Below are 15,000 nucleotides of genomic sequence, written 5' to 3'. Positions count from 1 at the left end.
ACCCACGAGCTCCGATCGTTCCAGTCAAGCACCGATCCACAGCTCCAATCAGGCAAGCACCGATCTCGACATCTCCGATCCACAAGCACCGATCAGGTGAGACCCATACCCACGAGCTCTGATCAAGTGAGACCCACGAGCTCCGATCATTCCAGTCAAGCACTGATTGTTCCGATAAGCTTCGATCTCTCTGTGTTTTTTTTTTTTTTTTTTTAGCAAGTGTATCTCTGTGTAGATTTGTCTGTGTAGATGTGTTTGGGTTAATTTTCTGTTGATTTTGGGTTAATTTTCAGTTGATACTGGGTTGATTTTGGTTAATTTTCAATAGATGTGTTTGGTTCATTTTCAGTTGATTCTGGCGTGCTGGTTGTTGTAATAGTTGGGGAAGAGTAGTAGTTTGATAGAGGAGAGAGAAAATAAAATAAAAAAATGGTTTACATGGTGAATAGTAACCGTGTATATATACACGGTTACTGTTCATTTACACAGCCGGGTGTAAATTATACACAACTTTACACCCACTGATGTGGGTGTTATTTTGCTCAAAATGTGTAAAACTTGCACCTTTTTCTATTTTAGAAGAGTTTACATGAGCTGATGGGAATGCTCTAAGGTACTGTACTTAAGTTTTGTCCAACCACAAAATATAACAAAAGTTGATGAAAAAGTTTCAATTGAATAAACTTGAAAGTTAGAGGACTGAAATAAATAAAAACAAAGTTAAGAGACTAATGAATTTTAGTGAAACAAAGATGGTAAATTTTGCATTTTAACCTAAAAAAATTGTCATCTTAATAGTACCATAGTAGATGAAGATGAACGGCTGAGATCATTCGTGCCCATATATAAAACCAGTAACTAGGGGTTCTATGTGTCGACATCAATGTATCATTTCTCTTCTCTCTCAGTTATAACAGTCGGTCTCTTGTTTTTCATCAGCTCTTTTGTTCTAACTTATCTAACTCTGGACTCCATTCAATCTTTTATTTTTTTTCATGTGTGATATTTGATTTATTGGAGGTGGCTACATGTACCAAGAGAAGGGTGAGAAACTTCGATTAATACCCTTGTTCTTGAATTTGCCAAAGTGGCTGTAGCTAAATCAAACTTCTTATAGAGTTAACTGGCCGGTTGTTGCGAAATCTCTTTGATTTCTTTCTATCAACTAATCTGCTTACCGAACTTCTCACATTCTTTTTATTCTTAAAACCCCCCCCCCCCCCCCCCACACACACACAAAAAAGGGCAACGTTGCTGCCCAGTGAAGAGGGAAGAAAGAAAAAAAAAATGCAACTTAAATTGAGGGTATTTGTGTAAAGTGCATCTTTCAGTACTTTTCTCTCCTCATTTTCCTCCCAAATTGGCAGGAAAAAAAAGGTGGGCCTGGAGAGAAAATTTTCCCCCTTATTTTCTGTCTCTTTTGTTTTCTCTCCTCAACCAAACAGTGGAAAATGCCATTTTCCATCCTATTTTCCTCTCCCTATTTTCCATCCTCCTTGTTTTCATCCCAACCAAACATACCCTAAAGGTCTATTTGGATGGAGGAGTGGAAAAATAGAAAGATAAAAAATGAGATGAGAATAGAAAAGTGGAAGGATAGAAGAGATTTAGTTTTCTCTCATTTGTGTTTGGTTGAGAGGATGGAAAAGTGGAGAGATTGAAAACTTATTTATTTGGTTGAGAAGAAAAATGAGAGGATGGAAAATGAAGTTGGTATAAATTTACAATTATGTCCCTCATTAAATAAAACAAAAAAGTAACACATTTTATATTAAAAAAAATTGTGTATGGACATTTCATTTCTTTTTTTTTTTTAATAAAAAATAGCACAAGTGAAAGGTAGATGAGCAAAAAAAAAAAAAAAAAAAAAAATACTACTAGAAGCATGGTTTTCAAAATCGAATTGGGGGCAAAATTAGATTTGCCTTCGGTTCTTGGTTTTTCCTAGTTTTTGATAAGTTTTTGGCATTTTTCTTGGATCGGTTTGGTACCTGGTTCCCAGTTGGACAGGTCAGTTTAGTTTTTAAAACCACGACTAAAAGTACAAGAAAAGAAAAAAAAATGTAGAATGAAAGAAAAAGAAGAAGAAGGAGAAAAAAGAAAAGAAAAAAAGCAAATGGCAAGAACACGCCCAGCCCAGAAGAAGAAGAAGAAAAAGAAAAACAAGAAAAGAAAGGCAAGAATGTTAATGCAGCACCAAAAATAAAATAAAAATGGTAAGAACAAGTGAATAATGCCCATGTGCACCATGCATGTGGGCATTTTATTCAGCTCAAATTGAGATTTTCTCCCTTCTAGTTTTCTCCCCATTTTGGGGAGAAAACTTTTTGGTGGGATCGGGGAGAAAACACCCGGGCCCCACCACTTATTTTCCTTTCCTCCCTCTCAACCAAACAACCACTTAAAATGCTATCTTTCCACTTTTCTCTCATAAATTTTCCATTCTTCCTGGAATCTCTCAAAACAAACACACCCTAAGGAAAATAAAGAATATATATACTAGGGTTGAGTTTAGCATCAGTTTTTAGCTTTTAACTTTTATGTACAACTTTTTGAAACCTCATTTTTTTTTCCTGCATTTTCTCACTTTTTCAAAAATTTTCAAGGTACAAGTATACTTAGTACACTTTAATCAAAAAGTTTTTAGCAAAAAAATCAAATAAGTTGTCCTAAATGGACACTAGGAAGAGTTTCATTAGATATAGATTTCTTTTAAATAGTACTTTTGAAGGCATGCCCAAGGAGCAAGCATCCATCCAATCTTCGCTTATAGACATCAAATGGCCTTATTTCCAATTGTTAACTACTTATATTGAACAAGTTAGTAGCCTACCTTGGTTGAATGTTGGGAAAAACAAAAATAACTATGCTTATCCTTATAATAAAGAAAAAAAACTCTATATTAAACCGATTCACCCACTAATGCTACTATGAGTATAGAAGAAGATCTATTAACATGCATGGCTGCCTATACAACAAGCTGCCTCTGACCTTTGTGCCATGTCCGCAAAATAAAAACCAATAAAAACTTTTCAACTTAATTGTTATGAAAAATGTTGTGAAATTTTTTTGCATATACAATATCGCTCTCTACAAAATATCTGCAATTTGGTATAAGCACTTGGAAATTAAACAAAATATCCACTTGGCACAGCCACTAGTCCAACTTTGTATTATATGGTGTATGATTTTTCAAACAAAACAAATCAATACTTATCTTTTTAGTAAAGAATAAAAAATTCTAATAAGATTTTTTTTTTTTTTTGGGTGTGTATTCATCAAAATATAATTTTATAATGTAATCAATTAACTTTTTATATAGAGTCCTTTTAAGTCCAAAACATAGTTATTAAACTTGGATTGGACATTGAGTTAATGTGCATGGATTTTTTTTTTTAAAATTTTTAATTTTGAGATAATTACAATATGTTGCTAATTGTGCAGCTCTCGTTTCCCTTTAGACCGTCAAGCACTTTGTGCATAAGAAGGTGTCAATTTAGTTACAAGGCTCTTGACTATTTTTTTTTATTATATTTTATTTATTTATTAGAGAAAGAGGCCCTTGACTACTTGAACTAATATTTGACCATATAATTTTGTGGATTTTAAATTATATGTTTATAAACTTATAAATAAACATATACATAAAAAAAAAATATATATATATATATATATATATTTATTTATATGTATATATATGTGTGTGTGTGTGTGTGTGAATTATTTATTTATCAAAAAATATCCTAACCAAACCGAAATGGCATCCGGTACAAAATTGATTCCCTTCATTAAACATCTAGGGTGGCATATAGCATTTGAAAATGACATGGAATATCCTTTCCATTTAATTAAAATCGATCCATTTCTTGGTTCATATTAGATATAACAAGTTTAATGGTGTATTCAATGTCACATTAGATATAAGAAATAAAATAGATTGGATTCTATTCCAAATAACATATATATGTTATAGTAGGTTGAGTTTGAAGTTTTACTCAATATATATATATATATATATATTTATTGCACCAACATAATGTAAAAGGTTTGTCCAAATGTTTGAAAGATGAATTTCAATTTGAATTATTATTTTAGGTGAAATCATCGACTCTCTAATTGAGCAAGTGAGAAATATAAATTTCTGTTCACTCTCTAATTGACTCTCCATGGGTTTTGAGATATAGGCATAAAGTGTCCACAACTCTTATACTTCACATAAATTTCAAATAAACAATGAAGTAGAAGCATTGTAACAATATCATTCATGATTATTGTTTTTATATTTATAAGGACTCTAAGCTAATGGCGGCCAACATTCCTACAAAAATAGTAAAAATTCTTGGTACAAAGTTTGAGTTATCAATGAATCTTGAACCTATCAATTTCAAAATTTTCATATTCGATTTGACCTATAGACGAATTTGTAAGCATGTTTCATGTCAACTATTAAAGCAAGGAGTTGGAGGCATATGCAAGAAACAGATACTATGCCCGTTGACATTTGACATTTTGAATTGATTTGATCAAGTCAAAGTTAACTAATTATAGTACTAGGTTTGTTTTTCAAAACATTTTTATATAAAAATAAAATGCTAAATTACTTTTATTTCTACTCATCCATATATATAAACCAAGTTAATAATTTATTAATATTATTATTTTTTATAAACAAAGAAACCACTACATTTATAATATAACTATACACATAACATAAACATAAATAAAATAATAAATAAATACAAACTAACCATTGGCACTACATATTCTCCGTGCCATGGATTTGCTCTCTCTCTTATACAATACATACACTTTAGTTCAATTAAATTGATAATTGTAGATGCTTGGGTAAGAAGGATGTGGTGAAAGATAGAGATGCATGCCAAGCTGTGGACGCTAGGCTTTTCTCGTTTTCCCTTTTTCTAGTTTCCACATTGGAGCTTGGTAATGTGTGATGTGCCAGAGTAGTTATTGATTCTTAGGAGTTAGGACACTCTTTCTATCTCAAGCAAACGTGAGCCCAGTCCAATAAAAACCAACGAGCCCAGTCCAATAAAAACCACAACTTTACTTTGCATCTCGCTGTCTTTGTCGCTTTTGTTCCAAAGTTTGCCTTTTGAGTCTCTTCAATTAAATTTACATGCAATTCTGTTTCTTAGTTTTCTTTATTTTCAATTGGTTAAATCCATTTTAAGCTCTGATTCTCTTGTATTTTCAATGAAAGCTCAAAGCTTGGTTTCTGGGTTTTGCTCAAACCCAATAACCCCATCAATTCCAAACACCAAAAAATCATTCTTTCAGGCACCAACTCCTCCTTCTTCAGCATAGTTTTCACAATCCCGCAAATGGGTATCCTTTAAAATCCAACATTCGGCTCCACAAAGGGTGTGGCATAATAAGTTGAATGGTGTAGAAGAAGTAAAGGATGGTACTTCTCATGGGAACGATTCGAAAAACGGGGTTAGAAGGAAAAAGCTTGCGGTTTTCGTCTTAGGTGGAGGGTCGAACTTCAGGTCCATTCATGAAGCTTCTCTTGGAGGATCAGTTCATGGAGATATTGTTGTTTTGGTCACAAATAAACGAGGTTTTCTCTCTATCTCTATGTACCTTTTTTTTTTATTTTTTTATTTTTTTTAAAAAAATTGTTGTGTCTGCAATTTACTTGGTAAATCATGTTTTGTTTTAGGAGTTAATAGTAACTTGTTCGTGATTAGTTGACCACTTATCTTTATCTCTGTGATTTATGCATTTAATTGATATCCTAAAGTATCAGAATGAAATCTCATAGTATCATATATATTTGTATGCTATTCATGCATTATGCATATATCTAAGTTTAAAATGTCCTTAAGTTGAGATTCTTTAGTATACACATAACATAAACATTAATATAAACATAAATAAAAACAAACTAACCATTGGCACTACATATTCTCAGTGCCATGGATTTGCTCTCTCTCTTATACAATACATACACTTTAGTTCAATTTAATTGATAGTTGTAGACGCTTGGGAAAGAAGGATGTGGTGAAAGATAGAGCTGCATGCCAAGTTGTGGATGCTAGGCTTTTCTCGTTTTCCCTTTTTCTAGTTTCCACATTGGAGCTTGGTAATGTGTGATGTGCTAGAGTAGTTATTGATTCTTAGGAGTTAGGACACTCTTTCTATCTCAAGCAAACGTGAGCCCAGTCCAATAAAAACCAACAAGCCTAGTCCAATAAAAACCACAACTTTATTTTGCATCTCACTGTCTTTGCCGCTTTGGTCCAAAGTTTGCCTTTTGAGTCTCTTCAATTCAATTTACATGCAATTCTGTTTCTCGGTTTTCTTTATTTTCAATTGGTTAAATCCATTTTAAGCTCTGATTCTCTTGTATTTTCAATGAAAGCTCAAAGCTTGGTTTATGGGTTTTGCTCAAACCCAACAACCCCAACAACCAACTCCTCCTTCTTCAGCATATTTTTCACAATCCCACAAATGGGTATCCTTTAAAATCCAACATTCGGCTCCACATTAGGCTTTTCTCATTTTCCCTTTTTCTAGTTCCACATTGGAGCTGGGTAATATGTGATGTGCCAACCTTGTCAAACTTGAAACAGTCACTTCTAATTGGGATAAATCATAGGATGCATTTTTTAGTTATTTTTTTTCTTTTTAAAAATTTTATTATTCTTTCCTCCAAAAATGAAATGTTTCAGCCTATTTTCGGGTTTGCCTTTGAAGTTTGATAATCAATGCTGGGAAGTACCGTAGTAGTGTTTGAGGTATGAACTATGAAGGTGAGTAATAACCAGGTAATAATAAGAAATAAATAATTGTACCTGTCTTTTTTTTTTTTTTTTTTTTTTTAAAAGGAAGTACTTGACTTAATTCTACACGTACAGCCTTAACTGGATAATGACACATAGGAGAGTCATTAAAGTGGTAGGATTGCCTATTTGCCTTTAAGTTGAGAGGAAGAAACGCAATCTTTGGATCGGGGCCATTGAATAATTGATTAAATGGCTTTTGGTCAAATTATGAGAGCTTGAATCTAGCAGAAGGGTGGAGATCACTACTCACTAGAGGATGGGATAAGCCTACTCCAGCGTTTACCCTGAATTCGAGGGCCTGGGCTTTTACCCCAAGCAACAATTGAGATTGGTGGAAAAAAAAAATTAATCCAAAATAATTTAATCTTAAAGTTAGGTAATAGCTAATAGGGTTTTACTTAGAATTATTCTTATAACTAGTAAGTCACTTAATAGTTTGGCAATATGGTTTAATTAAATGTAAAATATCTTACTAATTAATAAGTTTTAAATACAATTAACAATAGTACTATAACCACTTGTAACAGAAAGAAGACAGTGACTTTTTTTTTTTTGAGAAAAAGAAAGGGGACTTGCGTGTGACAGTCATTGTCTCACACCTCATAGTATTTGGATAAGCTCATGGGTACTACTAGCTCGAACTAGAGCTCGGAGACCCCGAACTCACACACACCCCAAGCTCTATTAGTTTCTGGGACTTACCAGAAATTGCAATTACAGTCATTATGAGAACTTGAACCTGGGATGTGGTGAAACCTCAACAGTCACCTAAATCCAAGTAGTTAATTAACTGTAGTTAATGAATTTTTTTTAATATATATTTGGATAGATTTTTTTTCTTTCATTTAATGTGTGAGATTAAGAGAATTATTTATATGTTTCTATTATTTAAACTTTTATGTATATAGATAAATATTTGAAAATGTATACATAAAATTATAGCATCAAACATAAATTGATAAGTTAATGTATACATGTAATTGTCCTACATTACTTAAGATAGTGTATTGTTCGTATTATAATTTGCCATACCCTTCCTTAAAAATTACCATGATTTTTTAGTAAAGTTTATTATGTGCCTTTGTGTTATAACCACATTTACTCTCCCTTGGACAAAATTGAATTAATATTGTTCTAAAGGCATTATTTTTTTTTTTAAACAATTAAGAATTTTTTCAACCAATATTCTTTCATACTTGTATAGACTTTTGACTGATTTTTTTAGCCCAATATTATTTCATACTTTGATTTTTTTGTTGTTGAAAACTTCATACTTCGATTTAAAATTCTACACAATTCGATTATGAGAATTTATCGACAGTACATCAAGGTTCTAATGAGTATATTAGTAACAACATTTCTGTGAAGTGTAGCAAAGTGCATGTACCATTGATAAAATTCTAACACGATGGCACCCACCCCTCCTTTGTCTTCTATGTCATGGGTTCGATCAAATTGTCCCTCTTAATAATTTTTTGAAATGTGAGATTATCTCGAATTTAGTAAAAACTTATATAACACTCTCCCTCACCTCGAAAAGAAAGAAAGAGAAAAGAGGTGTACTAATTAGGCCATTTTCTCCCCTACCTTGGTAAGGCCCAATTTGCATTTTTTTGTCAAACCAATTGGGCCGAAGCAAAGTAGCATTCATTTTTTTCTTAAACTCTGAAGCTGGTCAAAGTAAAAACCCACACACTGACCCAACGACAAATCTTGTTGCTTAATAAATGAAGCCGAAAAAACGGTACTTTCTAGTTTTAGTTTTTAAATGAACCAAGTCTCAACGGTCATATTCTCATCCCTCAGAATCTTCAAATATTCATGACCGTTTTTGTCCTTCCTCATCTTTTCTCACAATACCCTCTCTCTCTCTCTCACTTTCCAAACAAAGTCACTTTATGCAAGTCAATAGTATCAGTGGCTAATTATGGTGTGCTTTCTAGCTTGTTTTGGTACTTGTAAGCGTCAAAAGCATCGAAATTTGGCCAGCCTAACTCCCTTTACAGACGAGGTAAGCCCACATCCATGCTTGATCTTTCATGGGAATTTTCAGTTTTTATCAATTTTACTGTTTCTGATACATTTTTTTTGCTTTTACTTCTCTGAAATTTTCTTAGAGTACTCATGGGGTCGCTACTGAACCACCAAAACAAGACAACATTGAAGAACCCATTAGCCTAATCAGTGAATCAAAGTATGTTTGCCATTTGATAGAATCTAGAATCATGAAATTTTGTTTTAGTGGATTTTCTTAGTTCATTTTTAATTCTGGGTTCGTGTTATTTGTTTAACTTATTTCCTTAATTGCTAGTTTATTTATGCATATTTATCTATATTTAATTCATCTATAAATTCAATCAGAGTCCCACTTGAAGAGCCAACAAATTGCGGTGATAGAAAGAAAGTTACCTTCGATCTGAATGTCAAAACCTGTGAGAAGTTATGTACCAAGGAAGTTATCAATACTTTGATTGAAAGCAATGAGAAGAAAGAGAGAGAAAAGAAAGAAGAAAAAGCTGTAGAAAGCAAATCATTTTCGGATTTGATTGCTTCAGACAAATTATCCTATCCAACAAACCATATGTACCAAAATTGCCCAGATTGTGAAGATGAATATGAAGATATAGACTTAGTAGAAAGTGACTTTGCTGATGATGAGGAGGATGAGGGTGGTGATAATCAAACATCTGTGCAAGAAGAGTCCTCTGAGTCATTGTTTTCTTTATCCATTGATTCTAGAAAACATGTCAGTGCAAATGAAACAGACGAAAAGGAGGTTAATAGTCCGATGCCGGTTCATGCTTCATCAGACAAGGAGCTCAAGACAATTGGGTTGAGCCCAATTGCTCGAGATAGGAGTCAATATGTTCATCCTGTGTTGAACCCAATTGAAAATCTTACTCAATGGAAGGCGGTCCAAGCAAAAGCACTCACTCCTATAAAGTATGAAGAGAAGGAGAACATCAATTTAGAGCCACATTTCAATAGAGAAACTAGTCCAGAGCCTAGTTTCAAGCAGTCGAAGCGCAATTTGAAACCAGAGTTCAATGACCTGAAGTCTGCAGAACATGAAGTTGCAGTTGACACCAGCCTTTCCAGCTGGTTGGTTGAATCGGAAACCACACCCAAGTCAAGCAATAGCACTAATTCTGTTAGGAATGCACCATCTGAGAAACTGAATTCACCAAGAAGTCATGAAGATAGGCCAATTCTAGGAGCATTAACCATTGAAGAGCTCAGACAGTATTCTGCATCCGCGTCTCCAAGACGGTCAAGAAGCCGAAGTCCTGATGATACACCAATCATAGGTACTGTTGGTAGTTACTGGAGTCATACTGGGCAGACCACGGATTCAGGCTCAGGCTCTTCTGGCAGAGGATTTACAGACACCGGAAGCAAGAAAAGAGAGGTACTTGTGTAGTGAGGCACATAGGTAATGTGTACACTAATCAATTTTGATACTGATGGAATATTTTTTGGCTGTGCAGGATGAGAGAATGAAGTGGAATTCTATTCCATTTGAAGAAAGATTGGAGAGAGTTTTGGAGAGAGGTACTGCTGAAGTGTAGCATGTCTTTTAAAAGATGGTTTGGGAAAAAGGTGCTTCTCTTTGGGTGGTTGGTTGATATTCTCTTGAATATGTATTGTTTATATGTATGTGGTCCTACTTATTTATATTGTCTTGCAAATGTGTACTTATGTGATGATTAATGAAAGATGCAAAAATCTTTTTATTATTATCATTAATCCTTTTCTTTTCTCCATTTTGACCAGTTCAAAAGTCATACATATGTGGGGAAACAATTAAGTGGATAGTGCCAGGGACTTGGAGACTAGCGATTTAACAAATTAACACTAGAGACAGAAGCATTTTTTTTTCACTTACTAATTACACCTTGACGACACACTTCACACTGAGTCTCTGACTGACTGAAGACTCACACCAAAGCTACACACACATAAGAAATATGCTCACAGAAACCTCACCACCACACACTTGTTCCCATCGCACATAAAAAAGTGTCTTTTACACACAACTTGGTTACATGGGGACACGGGCCAAGGCTTCCTCACATAATATGCTTGTGTCAGTTGTTTTATTGGCTTGGCTGCAATCCGATTAATGCTTTAGCCTCTCTTTAATATTTGTGTTTGCCATTTCCTGGAGGCAAGAGATCATGATTCTCATCACCTGTGAAGGGAGAAAAGAACTTCCTACGGATCGTAGTTGATTCCAAACAATACCAATGAGGTGCTTCACATAATCTTCATAGGCTTCAAAGAGAGCTTACTGATTTGTTCTCATACCAATTGCCCTTGTCATTTGGCTTTTCCCTTTTCCTTCACCTAAGCCATAATAGACATCCCTGATTCTATGCTATGCCATGAGCTTTTCTAGTTTGCTTCCAAGTTTCCCGTTTCCACATTCGAGTGTCAATTAAGATACTTCATACTGTTGCAAAGGAAAGCAAATAGTGCATTATCGATAACGTTCCCCTATTCAATTGCATGGGATACCCAGGTCTTATTGGTTTGAGGTATGATGTAAACCCGAAGGTCTCATATTCAATCGACCACATTATTGATATATGGGTTTTTTGGGATGTCTCATGGGCAGGGGAGTAAAATATTTTAGCCAAAGGGTGTATATCAAAAGAAAAAAAAATGTCCTTAGAAAAGATAAAGATTACAACTGTTTGCGGTTTATTGGTCAACTCAAACCTAACGTTTTAATTTAATTGGGACGCTTAAGGAACTGTACTAACAAGGAAAACCATATGTTGGCATTAAATTACAAGACTTATTTATTGCAAATTTCTTCCAAACCCTTACATTTTTCGGTTTAGAGACGGATACTCATACAAGTACAGACCCATTTATAGGGTAGTAACAAAGGAATTTGGACTCGGAGGAATTGGAACATGTATAATTCCTTCTAGCATATGCAGAACATTCTTCATGGAAGGACGAAGAGATGGCTCATAAAGAGTGCACCAGAGTCCCACTTTAACCATTCTTTCCAGTTGTTTTTTGTTAACCTCTTCATCAGTCACTAGTTGATCTAAGTCACCAGCTTCAAAGCAATGGTTTGCCCAATCTTCAAGAATAGCTTTCTCTTCAGGAAGATCCCAGTCCACACATTTTCTACCACAAATCAGCTCGAGCAACACAATCCCAAAGCTGTAGACATCTGCTTTGATGGTCACGGGCTGCCTCCGATGCCACTCTGGTGCAACGTACCCCTTAGTCCCTCGAATGCCAGTAAAGGTTTTGGTTTGGTCTGGCTTTAGAAGCTTTGCCAATCCGAAGTCAGAGATTTTTGCACACCTATATTCATCCATGAGAATGTTATGAGGCTTTATATCACAATGAATGATCTGTGGCTCACACTCTTCATGGAGATAAAGAATTCCTCTTGCTATGTCACGAGCAATTTCCATTCTATCATCCCAACAAGGTTGTTTTTCAGGTGTGAAAACTATATTTGCAAGTGAACCATTGCTCATGTACTCATATACCAAAAGTCTTTTTTCTCCATCATAGCAATACCCGAGTAGATGGAGAAGGTTTTTGTGGTGTGTTCTCCCTATAACTTTCATCTCAGTTTCAAACTCTCTTTCCCCTTCAGCCAACACTTTCTCTAGTCTTTTGACAGCTACAACCTTCTGACCATTCTGTATTGTTCCTTTGAAAACAGTCCCGAATGCTCCTCTACCCAACTCTTCCTTGAAACCATCAGTCATTGACTCAAGATCTGAATAGGTAAATGATTGTGGAGCAACATCCTCACTAAAACCAATATATCCATTATTGGAAGTCCTTGTATATGCACTGCCACGATTTTTGTAAATAATGTTTCTGTATATTGCAGTTCCAGAAATCACAAACATAAAGATTCCAAAAACAACAAATGAGATGCTTATAATAAGGATGTCCTTTCGAAGCTTTTTTTCGCTTCCCATTTGTGCAATTCTAATCTGGGTGGATATATTGGCTGTAATTATACCCACCTTGACAAATGCTATGTTTGTATCCGTTAGCGACCTTCTTCCATATCTCAATGGCAAATTTTGCTTTCTGCACTCCCCAGCATTGAACATGGCAACTTCACAGTTACAATCCTCCAAACATGCTGCTTTACAGTCCTCTTTGCTTATTGACGACAGATGGGAAAAATAATTTTCGTCCCATTCTGTATTAAGAACTTCTTCCATGGTGTATTTTAAACTTCCATCTTTGCTTTTGCAACTTTCTACAGAAAAATTCCTTTCGCAGCCTGAGCTCTGATTCCCCTGGTTGATAGCTGCAAATCCCGGAAGACATTTGCAATTAGCTTGTTGATCATTTATAACACAAAATGCGTTGAGGCCACATAGTCCCTTAGGAAGACACATGTCATTTGTAGACGACCATAAGACTGACAAGTTACCATTCTGATGTAAATTGTATGAGTATAGTCTCAGGATCCCATCGGCATCAAGTCTCATAAGGTAGACTATATCTTTGGTTGGAGATTCTCCTTGGGTCAGATTGGTAAGGTATGTGCCAGTGGAATTTAGTAGGTAGAGTTGGCCATTGACATCAAGACATAGTGTCACGTTATCTCCATCTCGATATGTCTGAGAACTCCAATAAGCATATTGTTCCACGTCTATGGTTCCTACTGGATACTGCACAAGGTTTCCATCTTCTTGCATTGCAAGACGGAATAATCCGGTTGACTTGTCATATTCTGAAATGCTAGAAAATAGTTCTTTTCCTGTTGAGAGATGCTGACCCTGTAAGATTGTATCGGTTGGATAATCAAAGGTTTGCCATACTATCTCTTTAGAATTAAAGAGAACAAAGTTTCCAGAATCAAGCATCGATGCTGATGTTGCACCTCCAGGACTAGCAATGCTTGTCTCTTTGCCTTGTGCTGATTGCAGGACAAGCCTACCATCATTAGTGAAATTCAATGTGACATCACCGGGTGCTGGAGGATCATCTCGATTTGCTGTCCACACTGCTGTCTTTTGAGGAATCCCAGCAAGGAAAACTCCTACAGCATAGCCATTGGCTTGTTGGCAGAATCCGAAGGCATATAAACCTGAATGTGACAACCAGGAAGAGTTGGTGGTAGGTGATAAAGAAGAGCCCAAATTTATAGTAGATTGCCTTTGTTGAGCTTCAGCATTGCAAATTGTTAAGAGAAGAAGAAAGAATAAGATTGCAGCCATAAAAAGATGAATTTTTGTCTTTTTTTTTTGGGACAGTTTGTGTTTAAAATTACTTAGGGTGTCAAGGAAGCACTCTGAACTATATTTAAAGCCCATGAAGCAAAAAATGACTCGAGTGGGAATAGCCTGCCAATTTTTTTACTCAATCTTTCATAGGCTAACCCCTGCATCACGCTCCAATTTGAGTGCGCCCAATAAATATTTCAAATTCGAACTTCACTTTTTTTTTTTTTTTTTTTTTTTTTGGAGAATGAATTCGAACTTCACTTGATTTTTGAAAAAGTTCATCTCACTTCAAAAGAAAATTATTTTAGGTACGAATCTATTATTTGTGATATAAAAGAAATATCACAATATTCAAATCAATATTATAAACTTGGATGTATTTCACTTTATATTCCATCAATCATAATTTGTTAATTTTCCCCCCTGTAAAGTAGCCAAAGTTTAGAATGGTTAAAAAAAAAAAAAAAAAAAAAAAAAAAAAAACACATGACATACTACAATTGATGGAGTATAAAGTGGAGTACAAAAAATAGAACAAATAATATTTATTAAAGTCTAATCATTTTAAACTTTTAGAAGCATGTAAGGTATGAGTAAGGTATAGGAAAAAAAATGTAATTTAACCCCAGTGGATTTTCAAAATTGTATCCATTAAAAAAAAGGGATATAATATTATTTAGAGTTATATTAGGTGGAACTCAAACCCAATAATACACACATACATCACTTGAAATATATTTTGGATTATGACTTAATTTGTTTAGATATTATACTCATAGAGGAATATTCCGTTAGTAAACTATTGGTGTGAGAGGAGATAGACTTATTTATTCATTTACTCATATAATACATAAAACTAAAAATGCAAAATTTTCAAAAATTTTCCCTATCAAAACATAGCTCCGCCAGTGCATAGCAAGCACCCTTAACTAACAAGCCTAAACTTACCCTAATCACTTAAAATG

At 34.6% G+C, this 15,000-nt stretch overlaps 2 protein-coding genes and 1 non-coding gene across 3 annotated transcripts; 2 read left to right on the top strand and 1 right to left on the bottom strand.

Annotated features, from left to right (window-relative positions):
- Positions 1–1,088: 1,088 nt before the first annotated feature.
- On the top strand, positions 1,089–1,194 carry LOC126720109 (small nucleolar RNA snoR109). The gene has a single exon (XR_007653269.1). It is a non-coding gene; the product is annotated as a small nucleolar RNA snoR109 (small nucleolar RNA).
- Positions 1,195–8,610: 7,416 nt separating this feature from the next.
- LOC126717537 (uncharacterized) lies at positions 8,611–10,549 on the top strand. Its single transcript, XM_050419308.1, has 4 exons — positions 8,611–8,820; positions 8,927–9,003; positions 9,171–10,218; positions 10,298–10,549. The coding sequence occupies exons 1-4, from the start codon at positions 8,737–8,739 to the stop codon at positions 10,376–10,378; spliced, it is 1,290 nt and encodes a 429-aa protein (XP_050275265.1). The 5' UTR covers positions 8,611–8,736; the 3' UTR covers positions 10,379–10,549.
- A 1,022-nt stretch (positions 10,550–11,571) lies between these two features.
- On the bottom strand, positions 11,572–14,126 carry LOC126717536 (G-type lectin S-receptor-like serine/threonine-protein kinase LECRK1). Its single transcript, XM_050419307.1, has one exon. The coding sequence runs from the start codon at positions 14,123–14,125 to the stop codon at positions 11,687–11,689; it is 2,439 nt and encodes an 812-aa protein (XP_050275264.1). The 5' UTR covers position 14,126; the 3' UTR covers positions 11,572–11,686.
- Between the last annotated feature and the right edge of the window lie 874 nt (positions 14,127–15,000).

This window comes from Quercus robur, chromosome 3, assembly GCF_932294415.1.
Source record: "Quercus robur chromosome 3, dhQueRobu3.1, whole genome shotgun sequence".
NCBI classification, from domain to species: Eukaryota; Viridiplantae; Streptophyta; class Magnoliopsida; order Fagales; family Fagaceae; genus Quercus; species Quercus robur.
Note: the sequence above shows the minus strand (reverse complement) of the source record. Positions and strands in the feature narration are given on the sequence as shown.